The sequence below is a fragment of the Lepidochelys kempii genome, chromosome 2 (genome assembly GCF_965140265.1).
Source record: "Lepidochelys kempii isolate rLepKem1 chromosome 2, rLepKem1.hap2, whole genome shotgun sequence".
Classification (NCBI taxonomy): Eukaryota; Metazoa; Chordata; order Testudines; family Cheloniidae; genus Lepidochelys; species Lepidochelys kempii.
In genome coordinates this window covers 37254709-37270201 of record NC_133257.1, presented here as the reverse complement: position 1 = coordinate 37270201, position 15493 = coordinate 37254709, and the positions used below count along the sequence as shown (strand labels likewise).

Here is a 15493-nt window from a genome sequence, read left to right as displayed (position 1 = left end):
GTACATTAGCCTACCTCCAAAAGAGACCAAACATAAGAGAGACCCCAAAGTATTTTCAGAGTCACCACCATCAAGAAATCACAGAGCAAAATGATGCATTAAAAGGTTGAGTGAATTCTTTGAATGCTGTTTATGGTGTTTCTGTATTCCAAATGGCTAGAAAAGAGCGAACACTTTAGTCTTTTCATTAATCACAGTATAAAATGTATTCTGTGTATTCTTAACTCTGCCTTCTTTCCACAGTGCTTCAATAGACCACAATACCATGCATTTCTTTACTCTGCCAACCCCACAGCTGTTGAAATGTACAAGCTCTTCACCTCCTTTTACAACCCATTCACTCTCACCTACAGGACCTCATCTAATACTATTAAATGACAAAAACTAAACCAAAACAAAAAGGTTGCCCATGCCACCTTTCCTCTGTTCACCTGGAGCTGGCAGTAGCTAATAGGAATTATCTGCATACATTCCAGGTGCAGTCAGTATGTTAGGTATATCTGCACTAAATAATGTAGGTAGTAGTTAGGCAAGCTTGGTATAGGTGTGTTTGTGATATGAGGATATGTGACAGAGCTGTGATTATGATATGAGATCTACATTCCTCTGATGTGTGTGAGTAAAGGAAAGAGCTGTATGTGTTCCTTCAGTATGCATCATTTCAGTGCAGACTTATGAATGTTATTTAATTAGCATGAGATAGGGCTTTTACCACAAAGGGTTTTGTCAGTTGTGAGACAGGACAGAAGAGCAGTCTAAGCATTTATTATCTGCATGCACTCCAGGTAAAGTGTGTGTGGTCTATGTCAGGTGATGCTGCTCTGGCTGATGGAGGCAGTAGTTAGCTTTGCTCGGTAGAAGTATGTTTGTGAGATCTGTGGATTGCTCTGAGGTGCCTGACAGAGCTGTGGCTGTGATATGAGGAGATCCATGTTTTCTAGCCCCTCCTGTGTGAGGAAAAGAAAGAGATGCATGTGTACCTTCAGGATGCAATGTACCATAAGTTATGTCAGTAGCAGGGCATAGGACTTTTATTACAAAGGATATTGTCAGCAGTGAGGTGGAATAAGAGGATTCTAATGTTTTAATGATGGTTAAGAGAAAGTGTATGCTGAGATGGTATCCTGTGAGTAAGTGTAAGGGAGTTGTAAAAGGCTGTGAAGTGGTTCTTAAATTGTACACAAGTGGTGTTCTTTCTGGGGAGCTAGCTAAGTGGGTGACTGTACCCCATGACCTGGAACCTCCTGAATCTGAAAGTGCCAGGGGCCAGCGTGAGCATTTGCTATGTGCATATTGAGGCATTGCTTGAAGAAGATGGGGGGGGGCGGAGAGGTGGCGTGGGCAACTTTTTTCCCCCTTTTGTCCTTTAATAATGTTAACTGGAATCCTATGGGTGGGAGTGAATGGGTTGTAAAAGGAGGTGAAGAGCTTGTACATTTCAACAGCTGTGGGGTTGGCAGATTAAAAGGTTTGTGTTGGGGCACTGCTGAAAGAGGGCGGCGCTAAGGTTGCCCACGTGCCTTTCCTGGTTTTCAGAGGCATGAGTTCTGTTCAATGCAGCATTCTGCAAAGGGACAGCACACCTCCAAGCTACCTTAACTCTGCATTAATGTAGGTTTTTGCCACTGAGTTTCCTAGTTTTAACAGGAAAAGATATGTTGTTGGCAGGAATTAGTAGTTTTTTAGACAATTGTATATATCCTATACCTCAGTTTGCATACTGAGCCAAATATCAGCAATAGTCATGTATTTGTAGTCAGCAATCCCAATGTCATTGTGTATTCCTTGCTCTCTCGCAAACTTCGGCAACCTTATGATCTAGGAATCCCCCAGAATCCACACTTTGGCAACCTTGGCAGCACACATGCTTCTTTTCCCTCAGCGATTAAGGCACTTGTGCTGTCAGTTCTAAATCTCTGCACTATGTCTTTGGAAACACCACATTAAACCCGTCCCCAAATCAGCACATAGCCATTTGAACACTTGCCTGCTACCCTCCCGAAATTGCTCAGGGACTAGGTAAATAAAGATTTTATCCAAGACCATATGGGACCCGTTCCAAACCCCTAATCATTTTAGTTGCCTTTTTCTGAACCTTTGCTAATGCCAGTATATCTTTTTTGAGATGAGGGGACCACATCAGTACGCAGTATTCAAATTGTTGGCGTACCCTGGATTTATATAAGGGCAATAAGATATTCTCAGTCTTATTTTCTATCCCTTTTTGAATGATTCCTAACATCTCGTTTGCTTTTTTGACTGCCGCTGCACACTGCATGGACGTCTTCAGAGAACTATCCATGATGACTTCAAGATCTTTCTCCTGATTAGTTGTAGCTAAATTAGCCCCCATCATATTGTATGTATAGTTGGGGTTATTTTTTCCAATGTGCATTACTTTACATATATTCACATTAAATTTCATTTGCCATTTTGTTGCCCAATCACTTAGTTTTGTGAGATCTTTTTGAAGTTCTTTTCAGCCTGCTTTTGGTCTTGACTATCTTGAGCAGTTTAGTATCATCTGCAAACTTTGCCACCTCACTGTTTACCCTTTTCTCCTGATCATTTATGAATAAGCTGAATAGGATAGGTCCTAGGACTGACCCTTGGGGAACACCACTAGCTACCCCTCTCCATTCTTGAAATTTACCATTTATTCCTACCCTTTGTTCCCTGTCTTTTAACCAGTTCTCAATCCATGAAAGGATCTTCCCTCTTATCCCATGACAACTTAATTTACCTAAGAGCCTTTGGTGAGGGATCTTGTCAAAGGCTTTCTGGAAATCTAAGTACACTATGTCCACTGGATCCCCCTTGTCCACACGTTTGTTTGACCGCTTCAAAGAACTCTAATAGATTAGTAAGACATGATTTCCCTTTACAGAAACCATGTGGACTTTTGCCCAACAATTTATGTTCTTCTATGTGTAAAGAATAAAATGGTCAGACTATTGTTTCAACTAATTTGCCCAGTACTGACATTAGACTTACCGGTCTATAATTGCCAGGATCACCTCTAGAGCCCTTCTTAAATATTGGCGTTACATTAGCTGTCTTCCAGTCACTGGGTACAGTAGCTGATTTAAAGGACAGGTTACAAATCATAGTTCCACAATTTCACATTTGAGTTCTTTCAGAACTCTTTGGTGAATGCCATCAAGTCCCGGTGACTTGTTACTGTTAAATTTATCAATTAATTCCAAAACCTCCTCTAGTGACACTTCAATCTGTGACAATTCCTCAGATTTCTCACCTACAAAAGACAGGTCAGGTTTGGGAATCTCCCTAACATCCTCAGCCATGAAGACTGAAGCAAAGAATTCATTTAGTTTCTCTGTGATGACTTTAAATGCTCCTTTTGTATTTTGATTGTCCAGGGGCCCCACTGGTTGTTTAGCAGGCTTTCTTGCTTCTGATGTACTTAAAAAACATTTTGTTGTTACCTATTGAGTTTTTGGCTAGCTGTTCATCAAACTCCTTTTTGACTTTTCTTATTACATTTTTACACTTAATTTGGCAGTGTTTATGCTCCTTTCTATTTACCTCACTAGGATCTGACTTCCACTTTTTAAGAGATGCCTTTTTATCTCACTGCTTCTTTTACATGGTTGTTAAGACACAGTGGCTCTTTTTTAGTTCTTTTACTGTGTTTTTTAATTTGGGGCATACATTTAAGTTGAGCCTCTATTATGGCGTCTTTGAAAAGTGTCCATGCAGCTTGCAGGGATTTCACTCAAATCATTGTACCTTTTAATTTCTGTTTAACTAACCTCCTCATTTTTGCATAGTTCCCCTTTCTGAAATTAAATGCCACAGAGTTGGGCTGTTGTGGTGTTCTTTTCACAATAGGACTGTTAAATGTTGTTATATTATGGTCACTATTTCCAAGTGGTCCTGTTATAGTTACCTCTTGGACCAGATCCTGCGCTCCACTCAGGACTAGATCAGTACCAGCTGCTCCAAGAAGCAGTCATTTAAAGTATCGAGAAATTTTGTCTCTGCATTTCATCCTGAGGTGACATGTACCCAGCCAATATGGGGATAATTGAAATCCCCCATTACTATTGAGTTCTTTATTTTGATAGCCTCTCTAATCTCCCTTAGCATTTCATCGTCACTATCACTGTCCTGGTAAGGTGGTCGATATTAGATCCCTACTGTTATATTCTTATTAGAGCATGGACTTACTATCCATAAAGATTCTATGGAGCATGTGGATGCATTTAAGATTTTTATTTCATTTGATTCTACATTTTCTTTCACATATTGTGCCACTCCGCACCCCACCCCAGCACTACCTGTTCTGTCCTTCCGATATATTTTGTACCCCGGAATGATTGTGTCCCATTGATTGTCATCACTCCACCAGGTTTCTGTGATGCGTATTATATCAACATCCTCCTTTAACACGAGGCACTCTAGTTCACCCATCTTATTATTTGTGTACAAGCACTTTAAAAACTTGTCACTGTTTATTTGTCTGCCCTTTTCTGATGTGTCAGATTCTTTATGTGAATGTTTCTCGTCTGATCTGGCCCATACTTTGTCCTCTTTCATCCTCTCCTCCTGACTAAAACCTAGAGAATCTCTATCAATAGACTCTCCTCTAAGAGAAGTCTCTGTCCGATCCACGTGCGCCTCTGTAGCAATCGGCTTTCCCCCATCTCTTAGTTTAAAAACTGCTCTGCAACCTTTTTAATGTTAAGTGCCAGCAGTCTGGATTCACTTTGGTTTAGGTGGAGCCCATCCTTCCTGTGTAGGCTCCTCCCATCCCACTACACTTGTATTGTAGACATATCCAATGACTTTTGCTGCCTTCACCTGGGGCTTTCCCTCAGACAGAGACACAGCTTTGCATTTCTCTTTTGGTGAGTAGAACAAACAGAATTTACTCACCACTCATGATCGCTATATATATTATTAAACCTCATTATAGATTTGGTTGGGTTTGGGGCACAGGTTTGGGCTGGTTTTAATTTGACCAGTATTAGTTTGCTGGTCCCTACTGTACTGAAAGGATGCAGTGTCTTGCCTAGATTTTTAGTAACTTTTTTTTTCAACTTATCTCTCATTGCCTGCATAACACACACACCTAAGAAGAGGGAAACGACTTTCCATGAGCCCTCAGAGAATATTTTTATGTGTCTGAATTCATTTTTAATGTGTCTGAGTTCATTGCCAGACAGGAAAATGAACAATTAAATAGGCAATGAGGTAGGAGCATCAGGCTGCCAATGAACTCTGCCTTGGAGGCAAGCTGGAGAAGGCTGAGATATTGCACAATATCAGAGGTTTTATGATAGAGTCTAAGCATAGAGATAGAAATGAAATACTTTGTAAAAGTATTTTATGTTAGCAGAATAAGTTAGTGTATCATATGTGACAAAGATGACAATTTCCTGCAATATCCTGGCCAACCTTATTGAATTAAGTATTTTAGGAGCTCACTGTATTAAAATGCAAATGTTTATGTTATCGTGGGATTGTATGTAACTTGTCTAGGAGATCTGACTAACACTTGGGAAGCATTAATGAGCTTTAAAGGACTCTTTAAAACAATGGGCTAAGATAAGAATGAACTATTAGTTGAGGAGGTTTCCTAGGAAATATTTGGGAGCAGGGGAATGCAAATGACCCATCTCCAGATCCATGCTTTTGGTGCTCCACCTTGAGGAGAAACCCATTGTTTGGCTGATTACCTATTCTGGATCTCTTCAAAGACCCAAACTAATAAAGGCGTGAGGGTGCTTGTGCCGAGCTAAAAGCTGTTAGGAATTTGTGACTACAGAAAAACCCTGGGTGGGGTTTGAAGGGCTATTCACAGGCCAGAAACTTTGTTGGAGTCGGGGTAATCACTAGTAAGCTTCTTAGCATGTGTGCAGGTTCTTTTATTGTTTTTAATATGTTTTTTCTGTAATGTTTTTACCTTAAGAATGTGCTTGCTTAGAAAGAGCTGTGTGGTAACTTATACCTGTGGCAATAACACTGTGTGTCATCTGAAGAGAAAAGTAAAGCAGGCCTGCTTAGATAATAGGACTTTGTTGGGGAATTCATAGTGTAGATATACTACGCAGTCTGGAAATATCCTCCTCAGGAGGAAGAGAGAGACAGGTTTTTGCCCAAGAGAGGTGATGACTGAGTAGCTGGGAGTTTAGAGTAGTTGCCCTTGCTGGACCATGAGGGAGAAATACAGGTGCAGTTGTCCCTCCACTGTGACACCATATACATTACTATCTTTTAATCACCAAGGTCCATCTCTCACTCACTTATGTAACCTTACTCATGTGAATAGTCTCAGAGCATGGCTACACTTGCAGATGTAGAGCGCTGTGAGTTAAACCCGCCTTCGTAGAGCGCAGTAGTGAAAGCGCTGCAGTCTGTCCACACTGACAGCTGCAAGCGCACCTGTGTGGCCACATTTGCGGCACTTGCAGCAGCATTGGGAGAGGTGTATTATGGGCAGCTATCCCACAGAACACCTCTTCCCATTCTGGCGCTGTGGCTTGTAGGAAGCGGGCAGGGAGTACGGGGCATTCTGTGTCCTGTCCCAACGCCCTGTGCTGCATTGGTTCGCATCCCAGCATTCCCTTTGTTTCTGTCCACATCTGGTGCCATCTTTCAATGTTTTTTGTACTGCGCACTCTATCTTCCCTTTCCGTCTGTGGGAATGAAGGCCCAACTGCTGAGGAGTATGCTGACGAGTCTCACCAGCATGTCACATTTGGCAGTCAACTTATTCCTTAAGATCCAAAGTGACAGTGAGGGCTCCGATGATATCGATGTGAGTAATGCATATGACACGAGTTTACTTGTGGCATTCATGGACATGCTCACCACCATGGAACGCTGCTTTTGGGCTCTGGAAACAAGCACTGAGTGGTGGGATCACATTGTCATGCAAGTCTGGGATGACGAGCAGTGGCTGCAGAACTTTTGCATGAGGAAAACCACTTTCATGGGACTGAGTGATGAGCTCGCCCCCACCCTGCGGCGCAAGGACACACAATTGAAAGCTGCTCTGACGGTGGAGAAGCAGGTGGCTATTGCAGTCTGGAAGCTGGCAACTCCAGACAGCTACCGATCGGTCGCTAACCAGTTTGAAGTGGGGAAGTCGACTGTTGGAATCGTGTTGATGCAAGTTTGCAGGGCCATTAATCGCATCCTGCTCAGAAGAACCATGACTCTAGCTAACATGCATGATATTGTGGCTGACTTTGCACAAATGGGTTCCCCTAACTCCAGAGGGGCAATACATGGCACGCATATTCCAATTCTGGCACCAGCCCACCTAGCCTCTGAGTACCTTCACTGGAAGGGGTATTTCTCCAGGCGCTTGTGGATCACCATGGGCGTTTCATTGACATTAATGCAGGCTGGCCCGGAAAGGTGCATGACACGTGCGTCTTTCAGAACACTGGCCTGTTCAGGAAGCAGCAAGCCGGGACTTCTTCCCCAGACCAGAAGATCACTGTAGGGGAAGTAGAAATGCCCATTGTGATCCTTGGAACCCCGCTTACCCTTTAATGCTGTGGCTCAGGAAACCCTACACAGGGAACCTTGACAGCAGCAAGGAGCGGTTCAACAACAGGCTGAGCCGGTGCAGAATGATTGTGGAGTATGCTTCTGGCCGTTTAAAGGGCCGCTGGCACTCTCTGTATTGGAAGCTGGACCTGGCTGATAACAGCATCCCCGCGGTTATATCCGCATCCTGTACCCTCCATAACATTTTTGAAGGGAAGGATGAAAGATTTGCTCAGGCATGGAACTCAGAGGTTCAACACCTGGAGGCTGAATTTCAACAGCCAGAGAGCAGGGCTATTAGAGGGCCCCAGCGCGGGACTGAAAGGATTAGGGATGCCTTGAGGGAGCAATTTGAGGCTGCAAGCCACCAGTAATGTCTGGTGCATCCTACGGGAGTGAAGTGCAGTGGTTCCAATGTTAGTAGGAATCTGTGTCAGCTACGCTGACCTGCAGTGCCTGTTTCTTTCCTGGGCTAAGGTACCTTTACTTTATGCAATAATAAAGAATGTTTTCAAAGCCAAAAAATCCATTTATTGGAAAAACACAACTGCTTTGGAAACAGAAAGGGCAAGGGGGTGGGGTGGGGAATGGTACAATCACAGATTTCCATATTCTCATACTCAGCCTTCCTGTCTGGAGTGCAGTGCAATGAGTGCTGCACTTCAGGATAGCTATACTGCATGGTGATGGGGGTTGAGTGCAGAGGGTAAGGGTTGTAGTTTTCAGGGCTGGGTGGTGAAGCTACAGGTGTTGGAGGCAGCTGGTGGTGGTAAGAACCCGGATGTTGGGGAAAGTGGGTTGGAGGTGACATGGGGGCACAAGAGAAATAATTTTGGGACAAGGGCTGGGGAGGGAGGGTTGGGCACGGTAAAGTTCCACCTGTGTCATAAATATAAAGGGAAGGGTAAACCCCTTTGAAATCCCTCCTGGCCAGGGGAAAGCTCCTCTCACCTGTAAAGGGTTAAGAAGCTAAAGGTAACCTCGCTGGCACCTGACCAAAATGACCAATGAGGAGACAAGATACTTTCAAAAGCTGGGAGGAGGGAGAGAAACAAAGGGTCTGTGTCTGTCTGTATGCTGCTCTTGCCAGGGACAGAACAGGAATGGAGTCTTAGAACTTTTAGTAAGTAATCTAGCTAGGTATGTGTTAGATTATGATTTCTTTAAATGGTTGAGAAAAGAATTGTGCTGAATAGAATAACTATTTCTGTCTGTGTATCGTTTTTGTAACTTAAGGTTTTGCCTAGAGGGGTTCTCTATGTTTTTGAATCTAATTACCCTATAAGATATCTACCATCCTGATTTTACAGGGGGGATTTCTTTATTTCTATTTACTTCTATTTTTTTATTAAAAGTCTTCTTGTAAAACACTGAATGCTTTTTCATTGTTCTCAGATCCAAGGGTTTGGGTCTGTGGTCACCTATGCAAATTGGTGAGGCTTTTTATCCAACATTTCCCAGGAAAGGGGGGGTGCAAGTGTTGGGAGGATTGTTCATTGTTCTTAAGATCCAAGGGTCTGGGTCTGTAGTCACCTAGGCAAATTGGTGAGGCTTTTTACCAAACCTTGTCCAGGAAGGGGGTGCAAGGTTTTGGGAAGTATTTTGGGGGGAAGGACGCATCCAAACAGCTCTTCCCCAGTAACCAGTATTAGTTTGGTGGTGGTAGCGGCCAGTCCAAGGACAACAGGTGTAATATTTTGTACCTTGGGGAAGTTTTGACCTAAGCTGGTAAAGATAAGCTTAGGAGGTTTTTCATGCAGGTCCCCACATCTGTACCCTAGAGTTCAGAGTGGGGGAGGAACCTTGACATAAGGGTTGTAGTTTTCAGGGCTGGGTGGTGAAGCTACAGGTGTTGGAGGCAGCTGGTGGTGGTAAGAACCCGGATGTTGGGGAAAGTGGGTTGGAGGTGACATGGGGGCACAAGAGAAATAATTTTGGGACAAGGGCTGCGGAGGGGAGGGAGGGTTGTAAAGTTCCACCTGCATGGCTACGAGTGCCTGGATCAAGTCCACTTGCCGCTCCATTACGCTTATCGGCCGATCCGTGCTTTGCTGCCGGAGCACCGCGCTTTTGTGCCGGCGCTCCTCATTCTGCTGGCAGACCCTCCTTTCACTGTCCCGCCATTCCTGCACTTTCTGATTTTCATTACTTGAATGCTGCATTACTTCATGCAACATGCCTTCCTTGCTTCTACGGGGCCTCTTTCTGATTCTTTGGAGTCTTTCGGCTGGTGATAACACGGACAGCTGAGATCTCAAGGTTGCATCTGTAAAGGCAAAATGCAGGCAGCATTGTTCACACCAGACAGAGCAATGATTCCCCCATACTTAAGGGCAAGCACAGTCTACACAATAGCAAATTTGCCCGTCCCAAAGCGAGCGCACATAACCCACGGGAGCCCCAAAATGGTGAGTAAGCACAGGGTCAAGCGTGACTGATTGTTTCACGGCTGTACTGTCCTCTGGGTTTCTGTGCCTTGGGGATCCATCAGCAGTAGGGGACCCCTATACTGAACACCATCCCCACATTTTCCACAGGAGTTTGTCCTGGAAGATATCTCGCTGCTGAGGGTGACCTGGGAAGCAAGGGAGGGTCTTCTACCACAATGCGGCTTCCGCCCTGGCAGCTTGCCTGTGTGCAGCAATAGTACAGCCACCCCTCACGGCACAGTGGCGTGGACAAATTAGCCTTACTGGGACAAGGAACACAGTGGTTCTCCCGAGAAACCTGCGCAAGCATATTGCCCAATTCTGGATGACACTTCTGAAGAGATCACTGAGGCCGATTACCACGATGTGAGAGAGGACATCAACACCCTGTTCCGCATCTAGACATGCATGCAGCCTTAACCCTCCTCACCCCAAGAGCCCACACCGAATAACTTCCCAAAATAAAAAAGACACTTACTGGGAACCTCCTGTGGTGTTTGTCATTCCCCAAGCACCGGCCGTCGCAATTGGCTACCTTCCTCCTGGCTGCATGCATCTACGGATTCTGGGGTGTCTTCCTGCGCCTTACCACCCTCGCTCCCACTTTGCTCCTCCTTGTCCTGCCTTGTTGCACTGGGCTCTGAAGTGCCTATGGTGGTACTCTGAGTGGAGGTGGGGTTGCCCCCAAGTATCATGTCCAGCTCTTTGTAGAAACAGCAGGTCACAGGGGCAGCACCGGAATGGCTGTTTGCTTCACGGGCTTTGCGGTAGGCATTCCGCAGCTCATAGAATCATAGAATATCAGAGTTGGAAGGGACCTCGGGAGGTCTTCTAGTCCAATCCCCACTCAAAGCAGGACCAATCCCTAATTTTTCCCCCCCAGATCCCTAAATGGCCCCCTTAAGGATTGAACTCACAACTCTGGGGTTAGCAGGCCAATGCTCAAACCACTGAGCTATCACTGCAGTGCATCCCAGTCATGGCCCCTTTCCATCATGTCCCTTGATATCTGCCCGAAGGTACCGTAATTCCTACAGCTGGAGCGCAGCTGGGACTGGACAGCTTCCTCCCCGCAAAGACTGATGAGGTCCAGCACCTTGCCATTGCTCCATACAGGGGCTCGCCTGGTGCGTGGAGGCATGGGCACCTGTAAAGATTCGCTGAGAGCACTCCATGCCTGGCTGAGCAAACAGGAAGGGGATTTTAAAATTCCCAGAGCATTTAAAGAGCGGGTCTGACAGTTGGTCACCTGAGGGCAGGTAGAGTTCAAAGTGATGACCAGAGTGACTAGCACAGGCATTGTGGGACACTTCTGGAGGCCGATCAGAACGCACTATAGGACCAGGGCGTCGACACTGGTGCTGCGACGCTCCAGCGGGGGTGCAGCAAACATTATTCCACTCGCCGAGGTGGAGTCGCAGTGCTCTAGCCGGGGAGTCAGAGCGCTGTATGTGCCTTGCCAGTGTGGACGGGTAGTGAGCTAGTGCACCTGGGGTTCCTTTATTGTGCCGTAACTCGCAAGTGTAGCCAAGACCCCAGTGAAAGCTAAGGAGTTAATTTGCTTAAGTTTTTTCAGGAGGAACTCTGAATCTGTTCTCATTAAAGTCAATGGCAAAACTCCCATTTATTTCACTAGCATGAGGCCTTGTCTACACTACAAAGTTCTGTCAGCAAAAGCTGCCTTTTGCCAACAAAACAGGGGAGGTGTACACACTACAAAGCTACGTTTGGTGGCAAAACTCCACTCATCTAGAGGCATAAATCCTTTTGCGGCAAAGTTAAAATGACAAAGCTTCAGTTTAGACACTGCTATTTGTTTTGTCGAAAGAACTGGCTTCCGCCAGTATCCCACAATGCCTGCCCTGACCACTCTCCTGTTCACTGTTTAGATCTCTGCTGCCCTGCATGCATGTGCCCTCCCCTTTCAAAGCCCAGGGAAATATCTGACAACTGAGAATGCTGCTCCCTTTGGGGAACAAAGAGCAAATCATTGGAATGCTTGTGTTCTTCCCTGCCCAAGGAACACAGAAGCAGGCAGACTGCTGCTGGCAGGGGGGATGACTGCTCTGCTGCTTTCACATTCCTCAGCATGGAGAGCTCAAAGGTGTTGAGAATTTGAACATCTGGGAGGTCAGGGCCCTCAGCACCTTGCAGGATTAGGCCCTGAGAGGCCCAAAATAAAGTACAAGCTTGGAGGGTTTCATTTTTATTACAGAAGGATAGGACCAGAGAAAAAGTAATATGTGCTTTTAATATGGCTAAATGTAAATATATACATCTAGGGACAAAGTATGTAGGTCATAGTTACATGATGGGGAACTCTATCCTGGGAAGCAGTGACTGAAAAAGATTTGGAGGTTGTGGCGGATAAGCAGCTGAACATGAGCTCCCACTGTGACCCTATGGGCAAAAGGGCTAATGTGATCCTTGGATGCATAAATGAGAATCTTGAGTAGAAGCAGAGAGATTACTTTACCTCTGTATTTGGCACTGGTGCAATGGCTGCTGAAATACTGTGGCCAGTTCTGGTGTCTACAATTCAAGAAGGATGTTGAAAAATTGGAGAGCATTGAGAGAAGAGCCACAAGAATGATTAAAGAATGCTTTATTTATAGTGATAGACTCAAAGAGCTCAATCTATTCATTTTAACACAGAGAAAGTTAATGGATTACTTGATAATAGTCTAAGTACTTACATAGAGAACAAATATTAATAGGCTGTTCAGTCTAGCAGCGCAAGGTATAACAATTGAATGGTTGAAAAGTGAAGCTAGATAAATTCAGAATGGAAATAAGGTGTACATTTTTATCAATTTGGGTAATTAATTTTGGAGCAATTTACCAAAGATCATAGTGGATTCTCCATCACTGAGGATTTTTAATCAAGATTCGATATTTTTCAAAACGATCTGCTCTAGGAATTATTTTGGGGAAGTTCTATGATCTGCATTAGGCAGGAAGTCAGGTGAGCTGGTCACAATGGTCTCTTCTGGCCTTGAGGTGGAGGCCTATGAAGGTGGAGAGGGTATTTGGTATGGCTTTAGATTTGTGGGCATCACTGAAAAAGGAATTTAAATGAGACAAGAGTGGGAAACTAGGACAGTAAGGTCAACTACTAAAGTTTTCTCTGAATAAAGGAAAATCTTTCTAGATTGGTTATACAGTATATAGCCCTGTTTGATCCAGAACCTCTTGTTATTAAAGGCACATCTGTAAGCACACCCAACAGTAAGCTGTATTATTTCTGTTGTATCTAGCAGCCTCTGAGTACCACCTGCAGTGCAAAGAGATGAGGCACCTCATCCTTAGTCAAAGTGCTTATATCAGGTGCCCTGAATTAGAAGTTACAATACTTAACCCTCTATTATGCCTTTTATCCTCAGAATTGTTTGTAAACATCAGTAAATAAGTACATTAAACTCATACTGTAGCATACCAACTCAATATGCAAAAGCCAGGGTGGATAAAAATCAATGTTTAAAAAAACAACAACAGATTTTTTTGATAAAATGCTTTTTGAGGAAAAAACTTATCTAAAGATAGTTTTAATTAAGATGCATTATAGCTCAGAGATATCTCATCACGGAATAGGGATTATAAATTCTATAGTATGAGACAATATATTCATGTAATGTTTAAGAAAAGTTTTGGAAATGAGTTCCAATACTTCATGCATTAGGGACCCAATCTTATGGGGTCCCAGGGGCTTCTGTAAAGATTATTTAGGTTAATCTTTCTTTCTATCTACCCAGTGGGACTCAGTGCTCAGTCTAGAACAGGGGTGGGCAAACTGTTTGGCCTGAGAGTCACATCGGGGTACGAAACTGTATGGAGGGATGGGTAGGGAAGGCTGTGCCCCCCAAACAGCCTGGCCCCTGCCCCCAATTTTGCCTCCTCCTACTTCCCATCCCCTGACTTCCCCCTCCTGGGACCTCCCGCCCCAAACTGCTCTCCCCCCCCGTACCCTGACTGCCCCAACCTTTCCACACCCCTGCCCCCGACAAACCCCCTGGGACTCCTATACCCTGACTGCCCCAACCTTTCCACACCCCTGCCCCCGACAGACCCCCCGGGACTCCTACACCCTATCCAACCCCTTCCCCCCTGTTCCCCACCTCCTGACCACCCCAGAACCTCTGCCCCATCCAACCATCCCCTGCTCCCTGTCCCCTGACTGCCCCCCTGGGACTCCTCACCCCTAACCACTCCCTGCTCCCTGTCCCCTGACTGCCCCCCGGGACCTGCTACCCAACACCCCACCCTCCCCACTGCCATGCATGCTGCCACCGCCCCCTTACCATGCCGCTCAGAGCGGCAGGAGCTTGCAGGCCCGCTGCCTGCGGGGCTGCACGGGAGGGGGAACAGCGTGAGAGGGGCTGGGAGCAAGCCTCCCGGGCCAGGAGCTCAGGGGCTGGGCAGGATGGTCCCGCGGGCCACAGTTTGCCCACCTCTGGTCTAGAAGATACCATCAGAGTTGCTTAGTTTTGCAGTTCTCAAACTGTGGATTTGTGTCTCCAGAGATAACATGCTTGTTAATAGCAAAAATGTTTTAAAATAAATAATATATAGAGGTGAGAATAACAGACCTCAACCCTATTGTCCCCCTGCAAATTTGTGTACACAGAGTCAATCCCTTACCTCTCTCTAAAAGTGCAAAGTTTCAGAAAGTTCAATGAACAGAAAATTGTTGTAGGTGGAATAGATCTGGACAAGGAGAAGAAGTCTGGAGATAAATGTGAGAAGGGAGGGACACGCAGTAGAAACAAAAGTGAAACTGTGTGACCAACATATTCCAGAAATCTTGAGGTCTTTCTGAGTGTAGCCTTCATTGATTTGAGATCCACCATACTATTCTCTCACTAGAAGGGAAAACCTATGATGGCAGCAGGCCGTAAAAGAGACCCAGTTTGGGAATATTTTAATGAACTTCCTCTACCTGTGGGTAAGACAGGCATGCGCGCAAAATGTAAACAGTGCAACAAAGAAATGCAAGGCTTGGTTGCCCGAATGAAACAACATCATGAGAAGTGTTCCTTCTCAGGGGGAAGCTGCATTGAAGATGATGAAAGGAACATGTTTGAACATGCAGGATCTTCAGGTTGGTAAACTTTATTTCCTACTTCTTTCTTAAGGACTGCCTGTCTTCCTTCTGGACTATTCTTGAATTCTCATTTTGAGCAATAAATATACTCGTTACTCTATGGTATTATCATTTTAGATGCAATTGTGATAAAAAACAAATAGCTGAAATAGGCAGATCTTTCTTTTACAAATTTCACCTTTAAAGTAGTACTGACTGTTAGTGAATGCAATGAGTAATACTAAATGAGCAGTATGGTAAATAATAATTAAATAACTGCATTGACTTATTTTGTTTAGGAGAATCCATCTTCAACATACAGGATTCTGAAGATGATCCACCTTCAAGATCACCATAATTTTCTATAGTTTCAGAGTTATCTGCTAATGATAGTTTTTCAGTCACGTCATGTATGTCACAAAGCCACAGTATATCACCTGTGGCAAAAAGGAAAAAAAAA

At 44.7% G+C, this 15493-nt stretch overlaps 1 protein-coding gene across 4 annotated transcripts in view; it reads right to left on the bottom strand.

The window, feature by feature from the left end:
* The window catches only part of LOC140906445 (uncharacterized), a 38803-nt gene that overhangs the window by 15123 nt on the left and 8187 nt on the right, over positions 1–15493 (bottom strand). The window contains exons 2-3 of one of the 4 annotated variants that reach the window (XR_012157114.1): positions 10432–13011; positions 8078–9790 (exon numbers count right to left, since the gene is read on the bottom strand). The exons of 1 other annotated variant lie outside the window; for it this stretch is intronic. Coding sequence is in view for 1 of the 3 variants with exons in the window: in XM_073330403.1 (XP_073186504.1) it covers positions 9309–9790 (482 nt within the window). In the remaining 2 variants the exon portion in view is untranslated. Of the gene's footprint in view, positions 1–8077; positions 9791–10431; positions 13681–15493 lie in introns of those variants that run through there. 2 more of the 4 variants (XR_012157113.1, XM_073330403.1) reach the window with 2 other exon arrangements.